The 13584-nt window shown below is 36.8% G+C and overlaps 1 protein-coding gene across 2 annotated transcripts in view; it reads left to right on the plus strand.

Moving 5' to 3' along the window:
- The first annotated feature begins 508 nt into the window (after window positions 1-508).
- The window catches only part of LOC131070693 (uncharacterized), a 59634-nt gene continuing 46558 nt past the window's right edge, over window positions 509-13584 (plus strand). Inside the window, exons 1-4 of one of the 2 annotated variants that reach the window (XM_058006303.2) lie at window positions 509-656; window positions 825-919; window positions 4461-4516; window positions 8242-8385. In XM_058006303.2, coding sequence (XP_057862286.1) covers window positions 856-919; window positions 4461-4516; window positions 8242-8385 — 264 coding nt within the window. In that variant the 5' untranslated portion in view covers window positions 509-656; window positions 825-855. Of the gene's footprint in view, window positions 726-824; window positions 920-4460; window positions 4517-8241; window positions 8386-13584 lie in introns of both variants that reach the window. The other variant, XM_058006294.2, reaches the window with a different exon arrangement.

Raw genomic sequence — 13584 nt, forward strand, 5'->3', positions numbered from 1 at the left:
CGATCTCTTGAAAAATCTCAATGTTTCATCTCCATGAACATCATCTAGATGGAATGAGTGCTAAATAGACTATTAATTCTAATGAAAGAAAGATTCTTATGAACCACTCCTCATAAAAATCGATAAAATCGACTCAAAAACTAAACTTGAAATTTATGTATTAACCTTATAGAACTCTTTCTTTCATTCATGCTACAATACCCCTAACAATTCATCTCCATGAACATCATCTAGATGGAATTAGTGCTAAATAGACTATTAGTTCTAATGAAAGATAGAATCTTCTAAACCACTACTCATAAAAATTACTAAAATCGACTCAAAAACTAAACTCGAAATTTATGTATGAACCTTAATAAAACTATTTCTTTCATTCATGCTACAATACCACTGCTGCACTAACAATAAAATAAAAAGCCAAACAATTAAAATAGAGGTGAAGAAAACATGTTGGAAGTTAAAAATAATAATAATTTTTTTCTTTAAATATAAAATAATAAATAAATTAATGGATGAGAATCCTGTAACTGTGTTTTTTACGCTTCGCGAGACCCCTGCTCTGAACATGGGACCTTAGCCCAATTAGCCATGTTTCTGTTCGATCAAAAGGTTTTCTCTTTGTGCAGGAGGGAGAAACACATTTGAGTAAGAAGCAAGTAAGCAAGAGCGCTACTAATAACCTCTAAATCCGGCTGCAACTCTCCTCTGCGGAAACACAATTTCCAGTTCGTACCAATATTATTACTAACCTAATTCCTTGTCTATCTCTCATTTTGTTTTTGTTATTCAGTATTGAGCTTCTTAAAATAATCATAGCAATACAGGTTGGGTGGATGCGAGGCGGCGGAAGGCAAGATGCCGGTGAGAGTGAGATTGAGCGATGACTCTTCCTCCTCCTTGTACGCAACACACATTCCGGGTATGTATGTAATTAATTGTGTAATTCGAAGAGGGAGCTCAAAATATTCCAATTTACGTAGTCTGTTGGTCTGTACTGTGAACCGGACATTTAGTCTTCTTAATTTATGTCTTTACTGGCACAATTTTTCATTCCCCATCTCTTACACGTTTTTCTTTGAGACTGCAATTAATGCTGGCGGAAAATGGTTTAGCCTCATTCTTCTGCACCAATTACTGGGACAAACTTTGTCTTTCTATGCACCGGTTAGGGCTCAAACCAAGGAATTCCCATGACTCCTATGAGTTTGTTCGGCACCAGAGTTATCAGCCCCTCACGGTTTAATGTCTCCCCTGTTTCTCTTCAAATGTTTCTGAGCTTGGTGTTGAGTTTGATTAGATGGACCAGCTAAAATTTGAATCTAAGATATCCCATGTTCTTGCTGGGGTGCTCTTCCACTGAGAGACGAACACTTCGTTTTTACTGGCTCAAAAATGCGGTTTGTTTATTTAAAAAAATAGTTATCTTAGATCACTATGTTTGAAAATAATTATAATTGTAAGGAGGATTTTCGCACAATTCATCTGCCGTTCTGATGCAAATCAACCTCTGCTCCTGCAAGTTAGTCTCAGGAAAACATACTCTCCAGCAATTTAAGCTCTAACAACTATGTTTTAATCCTGCAAATGAAACTCCAACAGAAAATTGCTGCAATTCATACTCAAGATTGAAAACAGTACCAAAAATCCAGAAAAACAAAGAGGAAGAAATCATGCTCAGGTTATATCAGAGGAAGATATGGCGAGATTCCCTTTATTTATTATCAAGAACAGATACAGAAAATTGAACGCATAAAATAGAAAACTTTTGAATAGTCTAAAAAAGAACAATTCCACAGCACCACAATTATTATCTTTAAATACGTTTGGCTTCTATTCCCCTAGATCACTCCCCCCTGCTCAGAAAAGCTCAACCTAAAAAGAACGCCAAAAATAAATTCGCCAAAATCCAGCAATAAAACCGAGCGCCCCAACACAAACACACAACAGCTACCATTACTAGCTATATAGAAACTCGCAAATTCTTCCTTAGGTCTGTAACAACACGTATCCTATCATGGCTGAAACTAGCAGGATATTTTGCATTTTTAGAGGTCAGCAAGTGGGATACAAAGCATCATCCGTCATTTGCCAAAGTTCCTGCAGGATTCTAGAAGTCTTTTTATATCTATGAAACATATCAAGGACAGAATTTCTACAGAGATGCTGGACCCTTCTTGTCATCGTTTCATGTTTAGAAGAGTCTTGTCCCATATGCCACGGAGCATTCTCAAACACCCGTTTAGCTCCTATGAACCATTTGAACATATTGATATGATCACTCTACTTGAGGTTCCAATCACACCACTGATTTCTTCATGGTTCCTAGAGAACGTCTAATTCTCAGAAATCGACAAATTCAAACCCTATCATTAAGCCTTTGAATTTAAGGGGATTACTCTTCCAGATTGACATCAATAACTGGGAATAATCCTTTCTGAGAAGAATACCATTGTTAACAAGGGATGTTGGAAGCCTTTGCCTTCATTTTTGAGTAATCTTGCCAAGGCTGTCATGGTGAAGGATGTAGTTGGGGCAAAGCTTCTTCACCATACAGAGCCTTCACCCATACCAAATTAGTACCAAATAGATCCTTTTTCTTGGCCACAGATTGATCTACAAAGAAAAATAGTGTTGCTTACAAAGGAGCATGCAAGTAAAATTACAAAAGCCTGCTAACATTCATAAAAGCAGAGTAAGCTCTCCTATGTAGAGAAGCTTGTCCACACAGACACTGACATTCCAGAGGGAATCTTTAAATTTCTTACAAAGGCACTGACCTAAAACTCTATAAAAGTAAAACAATTTCCACTGTTTTGAGCATATGTCTGGAGGCTGCTTCTATTAACTATAGTAGGTTGCCTGAATAGAGCTGCACAATTTATTCTATTGTACCATCTATCTCCTTGAAACAGCCGAACAAATTAATTGAAATGATTTACAGTATCTTGATCACTTGAGACTCAAGAGTGTTAAATACAAGCATCTGCAATACATCGCATTGAGTAACTATGACTAAAAGAGTAAATTGATTTGAGAATTCAATTTATAGTTCAAAAGAATTCATTCAGATTTGAATTGTTAATTTTCTTATAGAAATGCAGAGCAGTCACTTTTGATACTATTTCTTGTTTTTGTTAATATGTCTTTCATTTCTATTGCAGACAATCTTATTTTCTTTTTCATCTAAAGGCTTAGAGTTTTAGTGTTTATATTGATATTTGTATGGGACATACTTGGACAGTCTAGGAAGATTGATTGAGATGTGCATTTCATGCAACCCATGAAAATAATTTTCAATTTTGCAATGTTATCCTTCATCAAAATCTTTTGTTCTCTCAATTTCCACAAATCTACAAGATATGAATTATCAGTCAAACTAGGCTAGTTGAAACTTGAAAGCATATTTAACAAACTCAGCAAGTTGCTGATTACTTGCCAAAAAGTTTTCACAGTGAGTTTTTTTGGAGTTAACTTGTAGAGTTTTCTGGCAAGTTTTTGATGATTTTTGGCGAGTTTGAGCCCTTGATTTGTGCTGCATGTGAAAACTGTGAATTAAGTAGTCCAAAAATGCTGTTTTTTGGCTTTATAAGCAGTGTTTTTTGCCTTTTTAAAAACTATGAAAATGGTATGTGCCACGAAGGTCTTCATTTGGGCTTGGTGGTGAGTGTTCTATGGCGCAACCCTGCAATGTATCATGGCCCTTAGACCCCATGAGGGGTAATTCAGCCTGACCTTTCTTGGGTGTTGCCCCCAGATCCCCAACAAACTCATTTGATACATATTCTAGCTGTATTTTGCATAAAATCTATGTTTTTAAAAAAAATTCAAGTGTTTTTAAGTTGCCGAGTTTATGCCAAGTTGGAACAGTCTGGTCCACTGAGGTCTGAGTTTTTGAACTATGGTTGAAAGATAAATTTTTAGCATCCAAACAAAAATTGATGGTGATAAAGAAGAGGGTAATGCCTGATTTAACTATATTTCAGTTTCTAATAAGTAAAAGATCTCCCTGAAGAGCGAAATGGCAAGTTGCTCTTTGTCTGAAGTTTATATAAACAAATCAGACTTTGAGTTGGCACCCATGCTTTATATTAATGATCACAGAGCCTTCAAATTTGTACACTTCTTCATATATGATCGAATACATGTAAACTACATTTTACATTCAACTGCATGACAAGAAATCTATTGTTAATCTCTTATTTTCATTTCTGTCTTTGGTACGATTCTATAACAGTTTGATAACAAATTAATGCATCTTTCCGAAGTGGATGGCCTCTCTATTGGTAATCCATCAACATAATTTGAGGGCACCATTGACTGTTAATTATGCCTCCCATGTGATAGAATTGGTGCAATTATCTGCAAATTGATGCATATGTGACTATTGGTCATCATCCACTATCAAATTTTGCTCTTTGTGCCAAACCATTTGACTATAATTTTTTTTTTGTCACATGCAGGTACTATTCCCGGCCATGCACTCCCATCACCTTGCCGGCTGTTGAGTGTGGGTCAGGTAAGTTGCACCAACATGTAAGCAGATGTTGTAGGGTTATTCATATAAACTATAGCTTTCCAGCAATTCATAAAAGCTGGAAGATAACTTGATTTTTTCTAGATAAGCTACAGTAAGATTTTTCCTGACACTTGCTGTGTTTGTACAAATGTTTTCCTATCCATGAACTTGCTGTGTTTGTACAAATGTATTCCTATCCTTTCTTCATGGGTTATTGTGTTTTGATGCTTGGCCTCTTGAATGACTTGCTTGTGTGTTAATTTTGGATCAGACTGTAGCAAATTAGATAGCAATAAAAAAAAACCAAAAATCAATGCACATAAAGAACACCAGAATACCCTGGGAAAACCTCTCTCTTGGAGGTGAAAAACCCAGCAATAATCTCGGATCTTATTAGGCAAAATCAGTATAAATCTTTACAAGTCTGCTTCAACACTTGAAGCACTTGACCAGCAGAATATGCACAGTAGAGTAATAGATTCAAAACTAGGGCACAGCAGTATTATGGACTTATCTGCAAAACACTTGAATGCTGATCAAGGAAGACAAACACCATTCGCTGATAATGAAGAAGATTCCCAGCCTCTGAATGGACTCGCTGTCTTGGAAGAAGTTCGCTGTCCTTAGGAGAGAATTCGCTGTCCTAAGAAGATATTTGCTGACTGTAGATGCTATTCGCTGATCACTGCTGAATGAATGTATTCTCTGATTGTTGCTGAAGGAGATCGCTGTGTGGAATGAATGTGTGTCCTTTGATGCATGAATGATTTGTATATATGTGTGTCAAGTCCACCTAGACACCTCAGGTCGGCCTTAATAATATTATCTTATTTTGGTGCCCAAACATAGGGTCAGACCAATAGCAATTACAAGTTACATGAGATAGGGTCTGCCCTATTTACATTACAAGTTACATTAGTGTATTACAAGTTTATCGCCCATTATGGGGCCAGCATAAATTGCAAGTTACATCGCCCATTTAGGGCCAAACAAAAATACATGTTGCACATTGAGTTTGCCTAATAATTGAAAAATAAATTGAATGAATGATTCAATAATCGGATGATTACATTGAACGATATACACACGTATATATAGAGGTTACAAGACGATGTTCTATAATTAGAACATAATGTTAAAGTAAAGGATTAAAGAGCTAAAAGCTAATTAACTAAAAAGAAAAAGCTAAAAGCTAAATGCTAAATAAAGCTTAAAAGCTAATTAACTAAAAAGCTAAATGACCATTAAACAAGGAACTAAATTTAGGTGACTAAAATATAATTAAATATTCTAATACCCTCCCTTAATGGTCATTCTATCTACTAACTACCCTACAGAAGACACTGCAGGTCTTTTGATCACAAATGAAAAGAACACTTTGTTGTGGTGGAGACCCTCCTTGGATCTGAAAAGTGTTAATGACCAAGAATACCAAAAGCCATCCAAGATAATGTAGCCTTCACACGCGAATTAGAGATCTGGCACACGCGAATTACTGAAGCCTGAAACAATGATTTTGAGGAAAAAATCAGCAAACCCTTTTGTAGAAGAGTACCAACTCCAAAACTGACTGCAAGATACCACGGTTGCAGATGTTCGCCTGGCAGGTGCGACCCAAACTAACTGCAACAAAGCACGATTTTGAGGAAAAAACCGTCAAACCCTGAAATAGGAACCCTCGAAAAGAGAATTTGCGATTTTGAGGAGAAAATCGAAAAACCAAGAAATCTGAGGTTACAAATCATCGTTTTTGTGGAAAAAAATGGTAAAACCCAGATAACTAAAATCTTACGCGAATATCGCGGATTACAAATGAGATAATTATTAAGGGAAAATTATAAACCCTACGAACAATTTTTGAGGAAAAAATCGTGAAAACCCTCCCATAATTTTCTGTGGAAAAAATCAGAAAATCGACAGACAATTTTTCAGGAAAAAATCGTGAAAACCTTGGGACCTGTAAGACGAGGTCTGGCCTAAATCAATTTGATCAAGGCAACGATATTCAGATATCGTGAACATGCACTGTTTCTAGGTGTTGTGACGGTTGTTGAACTTCTGTCTGTGTTCCAACATGATGTTAGTCAAAGATGCCATCACAAAAATGGAGGTTGAACGAGGTCAACCTAGTGAAAGCATGAGACAGAAGAATTTGATTCAAAAATCAGAATAGCAGCTGCACAAAAAATCTGAAACCCTGGAGGAGAATTCTGGCACAAATTCCAAGGTGCAAATTTCAAGGTTTGGAAGAAACCCAAAAATTAAAATTTTTTGCACACTTAAAACAGCATAAATGGTGCCCAAAAAACAGCAAAAATCCCAACGTCCACAGAAATAGCAGAAATTGTGAACTGTTTTTAAGTTCCAAGGCAAATTTGTTGGCACAAAATTCAAGGCACGGAAAACGAGGCACCCCAAAAAATTTGAGACCAACCCAGAAAAGCTCTCGAAAAACCCACCAAGCATCTGAAAACAGAATATAGATCCGACAGCTCAAAAATTGAGGCACGGAAAACGATGCAACTAGAAAAATTTGATGACGATCCAGTTGAGGTCTCGAAAAACCCACCAAGAATCTGCAAGAAAAACAAAATTTTGACTTGAACTGAAAGGTCAAAACCCTAGTCGAAAATTGCAGAAACCCTTGGAAAATTTTCAATTTGCAAAAAAAACTCCAGGTTGCAGGCCCGAAAATCTCCAGAATGCTAAATAAAAACATGAACTGCTGCCCAGCACAAAGAAATTCGCCCACGAACCAGAAACCCTCAAAAAGCCTTCTAAAAAGCAAAATCGTTTTTTTATAAAAAAACAATAAAAAAAAATCTGGAAAATATTCCAGAAAGAAGGGCATGAATTTTTATTAAAAAATTCACCAAACTTTAAAGAATCCCATCAACCCGCTCTGATACCATGAAAAATAAATTGAATGAATGATTCAATAATCGGATGATTACATTGAATGATATACACACGTATATATAGAGGTTACAAGACGATGTTCTATAATTAGAACATAATGTTAAAGTAAAGGATTAAAGAGCTAAAAGCTAAATTAAGTTTAAAAGCTAATTAACTAAAAAGAAAAAGCTAAAAGCTAAATGCTAAATAAAACTTAAAAGCTAATTAACTAAAAAGCTAAATGACCATTAAACAAGGAACTAAATATAGGTGAGTAAAATATAATTAAATATTCTAATAATAATGTGGCTAAGGCCGATAGGCCAATTAGCCACCCACATGTGCTAGGTCGGCCCTAGAAGGAATCCGACTTAGCTACAACATCAACATTGTGAACCCCTTGATATATGGAAGTGTATAGGTAGATAGTCTGACTTTTTCTCCTTTGTTTGCTTATCCTTTGGATAAGCATATGGGATATGTTGTTTTGTTTCTTGGTAAGGAGAAACAATCATTATAAGAAGGCTATTTTGCTTATCCTTTATGTCATATACTTCTTTCGGACATCGCTTCTATTTTTTGTTGATTCCATCATGTTGCATGCTCTATTTATTGTCACTTTACTTACTGGGTTTTAAGATCCCACTAATCTATTTAGGAATGCACTTAGTCAATCTAGTAGGATATGTCCAGAAGTAGGGATTGTATTTGGATGCATACCCAAGGTAAAGATAGCATCTTCAGAGTTGTTCTCAATTTTTGTGCATGACAATGAAATTAAAATACCTAATGGTGTTATTCTTTTTCCACCTTGTTTTGATTTGCAGGCTTTTGATGGTACACAGAATGTATCAAATTCACAAAAGGATGAAGCTTGGAAGGTGAATGTACGTCTTCAGGGTTGTGATCTTGAACATGGATATCTATGTGGCAGCATGGAAGCTTTGAATGTGCCCTCAGCAGAGACACCTGTAAGACAATGGATTGCCATTCAGTATTGCTTTGAACATTGGCTTGTCAAATATTGAATGCATTGCCTTAGCACTGATTTATCTTCATATAAGTCCAAAGATAAAGTACATGTAGCAATAGCAAGAATGTTTTAGCCTTTATTATACCATTATGCTATTAATGTCAACATTTTAATACAGATTTAGCCTTTCTTGTAAGTTTTCCATCCTGTCTTGAGAAATGGGGAACAATTTGGGAGCTTGAAGATGGGGACAAATCATTCCTGCCCTGCTCCTCAAAAAGGCAGAAAATGGGACATGCCCTCAACTAAGGGGATGTTTCTGGGGATATCCCCCCATTATGTGGTGCCAAGGGATGTCTTGGCATCCCAACTATCCCTCAACTGCACTGGGGTTCCTTGGTATCTCATTGGTATCTTCACTGCTCTGGGAATGTGACAGCCAGCAGTTAAAAAAACAGCCAAAAAAAAGTTACTGTCACGAAGGATGATGACCTTTAGCGCTCTCCTCCGTACAGACATGGCTAAATTTTTCTTGTTTTTGCCCAAAAACAATGCAGTGAAAGGAGATGTAGCTTAATTTGACAGCAATTTTAGCTGCACTGTCTTTGCATCTGCATTATATATATTTTTTTCTCACCATCATTCATTTGTTTGATTGTTTGTATATAGCATGTCTTCTATGGTGGGATCAAATTAATGTTTCAAATAAGGGTAATGATAATTGTTGTTAATTGGTATTTTGTGTATATTACACATGTGCGTTTGGTGTAATTGTGTGTTTGATGTAGTGGAAGAATAATTTGTTGACTAGGAATCCCAAATCAACATGTTGCGACTTGGAATATGGCTAAACAAGAAATTGGCATTTGCTATTATTTTTTTGTTGCATTTTAGTGTAAAGAAATAATTTTAATAGGTTTGAGGATGAGTTTATTGGTTGAACTTGAGCTGATGCATCATTGGTAAACTATTAGGTTTAAAGTTTCATCTGACAGGGTCCTGGATTAACTTTGATGTTGGATGTAATACAGGTTTACAGGATTGGGCTGATCAGTTGATTGTCATTGTAAATTTAGCACATTATAGTTACTTTCAAAATTTCAGTTTCTTCTACTTTATTAAATTTATTTTTAGCTGGATAATAAATTTATATAATGAAAATTTGAATATTAGTTTTTATATATTATTTTAATAGCCACAGCTTGCCATCTCCAAAACTTGGAATATTTTTGGCACCCCAAAACCTTATCCCCTTGTCCTCAAAACTTAGATAAGTACTGAAGTTTTCTATACTTGAAGTTGTCACAGTGGAGGAAAAGCAAGGAGAAGGGCACTTGGGGTTGGGAGCATTAGTTGAGCAAACTTTAGGTTTCAAAGATTGATGGTGTCTGTTAAGTCCAGTGTTATGAAAGCATCCAAGAGGGGAAAGTTGAGAAGGGGGTTGAGAGTATTCAGCAGAAGAAGCACTGGGAATGGAAGAAAGCTTTAGGAACCTGGTTTCCAAATATCAACTCACTATTCAAAATGGAATATCAACTCCACGCACAGGGGTAACCTATTTAGAAGAGAAGAGGATAGATACCAAGCATGATTAGAAGAATAATTTTAGAGAAACATATAAATGCACAAGGAATATAAATAATTAGGAAGTCATTTGACATAATTGAAGGCCAGAAACCACAGAAAATAAATCTGTTTATCCATTGCCACGAACAGCAATATCAACCCCATGCACAAGGATACCAACGGAAAGTAAGGATGATTGAAATGGACCTACTGAGTGATTCCACAAGCCAGCTTAAGCCCAGAGACCACCAAGCTGTCCTACCTTATCAAGGATATAGAGTTTTGTAACTACTCATTGTAAGGGTGTGTGCCCGTGTCAATTTGCTGTCTATATTTGATATTAACTTGATGCATTGTAATTATCTCATATATATACAATATTCTCTAATTCAGACAAGTAGAGAGGCCGCACTATATAGTAAGCAATACCAGCTCCCCAATCTCTTGTACAAACAAGTGTTGAGAATGATCACATATCTTTAATAAGAAATTATTGACTTCTTTATAACTGCTATTCCAGTGTTTTGTTTCAACTGTCATGACCCTACTGTGAGAAGCAGATGCAACACGAAGGGAAATCGCCTTGATACAAGTCTCACGATTTTCCAAACAGAAGTCCAGACCAGTGAATGGCCACTGTCTACCATGAACAAAGGAATGATGAAATAACAAGATCGATGAGAGATTAGTTAGGGAAAGATCAAATCCAGAAGGTGCGATTGGTTAAGAGCCAAAAGGTGTGAAGACAAATAACAACCATTGCAAGCACTTTCCCCTTTGGAAGAGACGTGCTTCTTCAAGACAGAAGAAGGTATAAATAACAATGTTTGGCCTCCAAGAATCAGCATTGAACATTAGCAGATAGAATCAATTATCACCATGGAACAAGACAGATAGTTTCCAGTCCAGACATGGAAGCAGCAGACTTACAACTATTTCAGATCTATATAACTACATCTACTAATACTTGCATCTTGTGGTATATATCTGTCTATGCGTTATTGTTAATGTTTATCTCAATCTATATATACATGTATATGACTGGCTATTGAATGTATATGTCTGCAATAATTCTGTGTGAAACCTCCATCATGTATGGAAGGAAGGAGGTGTAGAAAAGAGGGGAATTAGAAGGTTGCCATCTAAGTAGGCCACCCTAGGGATGTCCATGTTGCCTACCCCCAGAGCGAAGAGGGCAAAGATCTGCTCTTGGGTTTAGATAGGAGGATCAAGAAACCCCCGGTACGATCTTCTCTCCGACTCTACAATGATGGCTATTGTCTTTAGGGGGATGAGACACAGATGGGAAAAGAAAGTACAAGCATCCTACTAAGTAGGCCACCCTGATGGATGTCCATGTTGCCTACCCATTGAGGCCAATAGGGTGAGTATACACTCGTGGGCTTAGTGTGGAGATTGCTTTGGGTGGACCTATCATGTTTCTTCCTCCAAAACCCTAACATGTTTAAATACAAATACACATACACATACACATACACATACACATACACATATATATGTACATATATGCATATGTTCCTTTGGTTATGGTTGCAAGATTCAAATCCAGGATTGTATTGTTTAAGGAGATCTCTTTCTTGGTAAAGATGTAACCCTAACCCTAACTTGTTGCAAATGTGATTCTATGGCAAATTCTAGGGAACATTTGGAAGGGGACATTACAATTGGTATCAAAGCACTGTTCCTACCAGCCTAAGGGACAGAGAATAGTTAATGCAAACTAGCGAAAGGGCTCAAAGAGCTTTGGAAAGAGAAAGGAAGAAGCTTACATCCACAATGAGTGAACAAATGGGCAATAGAATGAGGGCTTTCATAGATCAAACCAATCAAACTCTCATGGGGCAAAATGAAAAAATTGAAAGAAGAATCCAACTTTTTTTGCAAGCCATCCAAAACATGAATAATAATAACTCTAGGTCCAACCGAAACAATGGGAGGGATACCCACTCTCAACACCTAGACTAACAAGACCTCCCTTCTTACCTAGGAGAGAACACATGGTAGATGAGGAAGCATATAATCCAACCTTTGACAATGTGGAAGAACTTGCAGAAATATACTCAAGATTGAACCTCAAAGTTAAGAGGGATGTCTCCTTTGGAGATTATTGTGATGTTAAAACACAAATTGCCCCTAATAGGAGAAGAGGGCAACTCGACAAAGATTTGAAGGAAAGGGTCAGTATGATGACCCTCCCCAACTTTGATGGATCCGGGAAATTTACATAATATTCATGGGTCCAAAAATTGGATACCTACCTTTCACTTAGTCCACAACAAAAGAAAATGCGTTAAAATTCACCGTACTTCATTTAATGGCAACAACCCATGATTGGTGGCATCATGGCCTTATCACCCAAGGCCAACAACATGTAACCTCTTATGATGAATTTACCCAAAAATTCATTATGAGATTTGATCAAAAACATTCTGAGTGCCATTTTAAAGAACTAACTCAATTAAAACAACATGGAACAGTAGAGGATTACATTGTCCAATTCCAAAAGCTATCCATCATGGTACTAGAAATTGCTCAAAGGAGACACATTTTTATTCATGGAAGGATTAAAAGATTCAGTTCGAGGCATAGTAGGTTCCCTTGATCCAACAAACCTTGAAGATGCAATCCAAAAGGCAATGAAGTTGGACATTACCTCATCAAAAGATAAGCCCAACCCAAAAAGCTTTACATCAAACACACACTCCAAGTATACCCATAACGAAGATATGGGTATACTTGGAGAACATGTTTTCATTGTAATGAGAAGTGGGAGTGTGGACATGTCTGCCAAGAAGATAACCTCGGAAAGCAGCTAGTGTTAGTGTTTGGTAGCTTCAGGAGATATTTTCTCCTTAATTAAAAGCAGGTCAGCCTACATATTGCAATTATTATTTTATGTTTTTTTTCTAAGGGAGCCAACCTAGATGAAAGGTCACCTAGATTGGTATACATGTAAGGTGGTGATCCTTCATTTCAATTATCAATTCAATCACGTCATTCTTACCTCTAGCAGAAGTTTGCCATTCCATTTGCAGCAGATCAGACTTCAAGAGGAGGCATATTTATTTGTACCTAGCATCAAGGAGTGATGCTATTATTCATTGTATTATTCAGCCTTGAGTAAGGCCAGACTTTAAGCAGATTTATGCTCTTATTCATTCAATATATGGAGATATATTTTGCTGGGTTTTTCTCCCTCGAGTAGTAGGGTTTTCCCAGGGTAAAAGTGCTGTGTTTATTATTCATGTGTTGCATATTCTTCTTTATGTTAAATCTAATCTTAAAACTAACATGGTATCAGAGCACCGCGTCTATTGCGAAGCTCTTATCTTATCATATAGCATTGCGTGAGCCTGTAAGATCCATTGACAAAATACACAATCGACTCCCAGGGCTGTGGACACTATACATCATCAGGATTCGCGAAGGACATACTGATCTGGGTATAACGACTATCACTAGGAGTGACTACCGATTTGCTCGTGGTTGCATAGCCTCTGACTCTCGCCACTCACCAATCAGAGCCTTTCTCCACCTATGGATACTGAGTACTGACATCACCATTTGGAACGGAATTAGGACCTCAGAAGGAAGCGAAAGTTGAACATGC

Source organism: Cryptomeria japonica, chromosome 9 (genome assembly GCF_030272615.1).
Source record: "Cryptomeria japonica chromosome 9, Sugi_1.0, whole genome shotgun sequence".
Taxonomy (NCBI): Eukaryota; Viridiplantae; Streptophyta; class Pinopsida; order Cupressales; family Cupressaceae; genus Cryptomeria; species Cryptomeria japonica.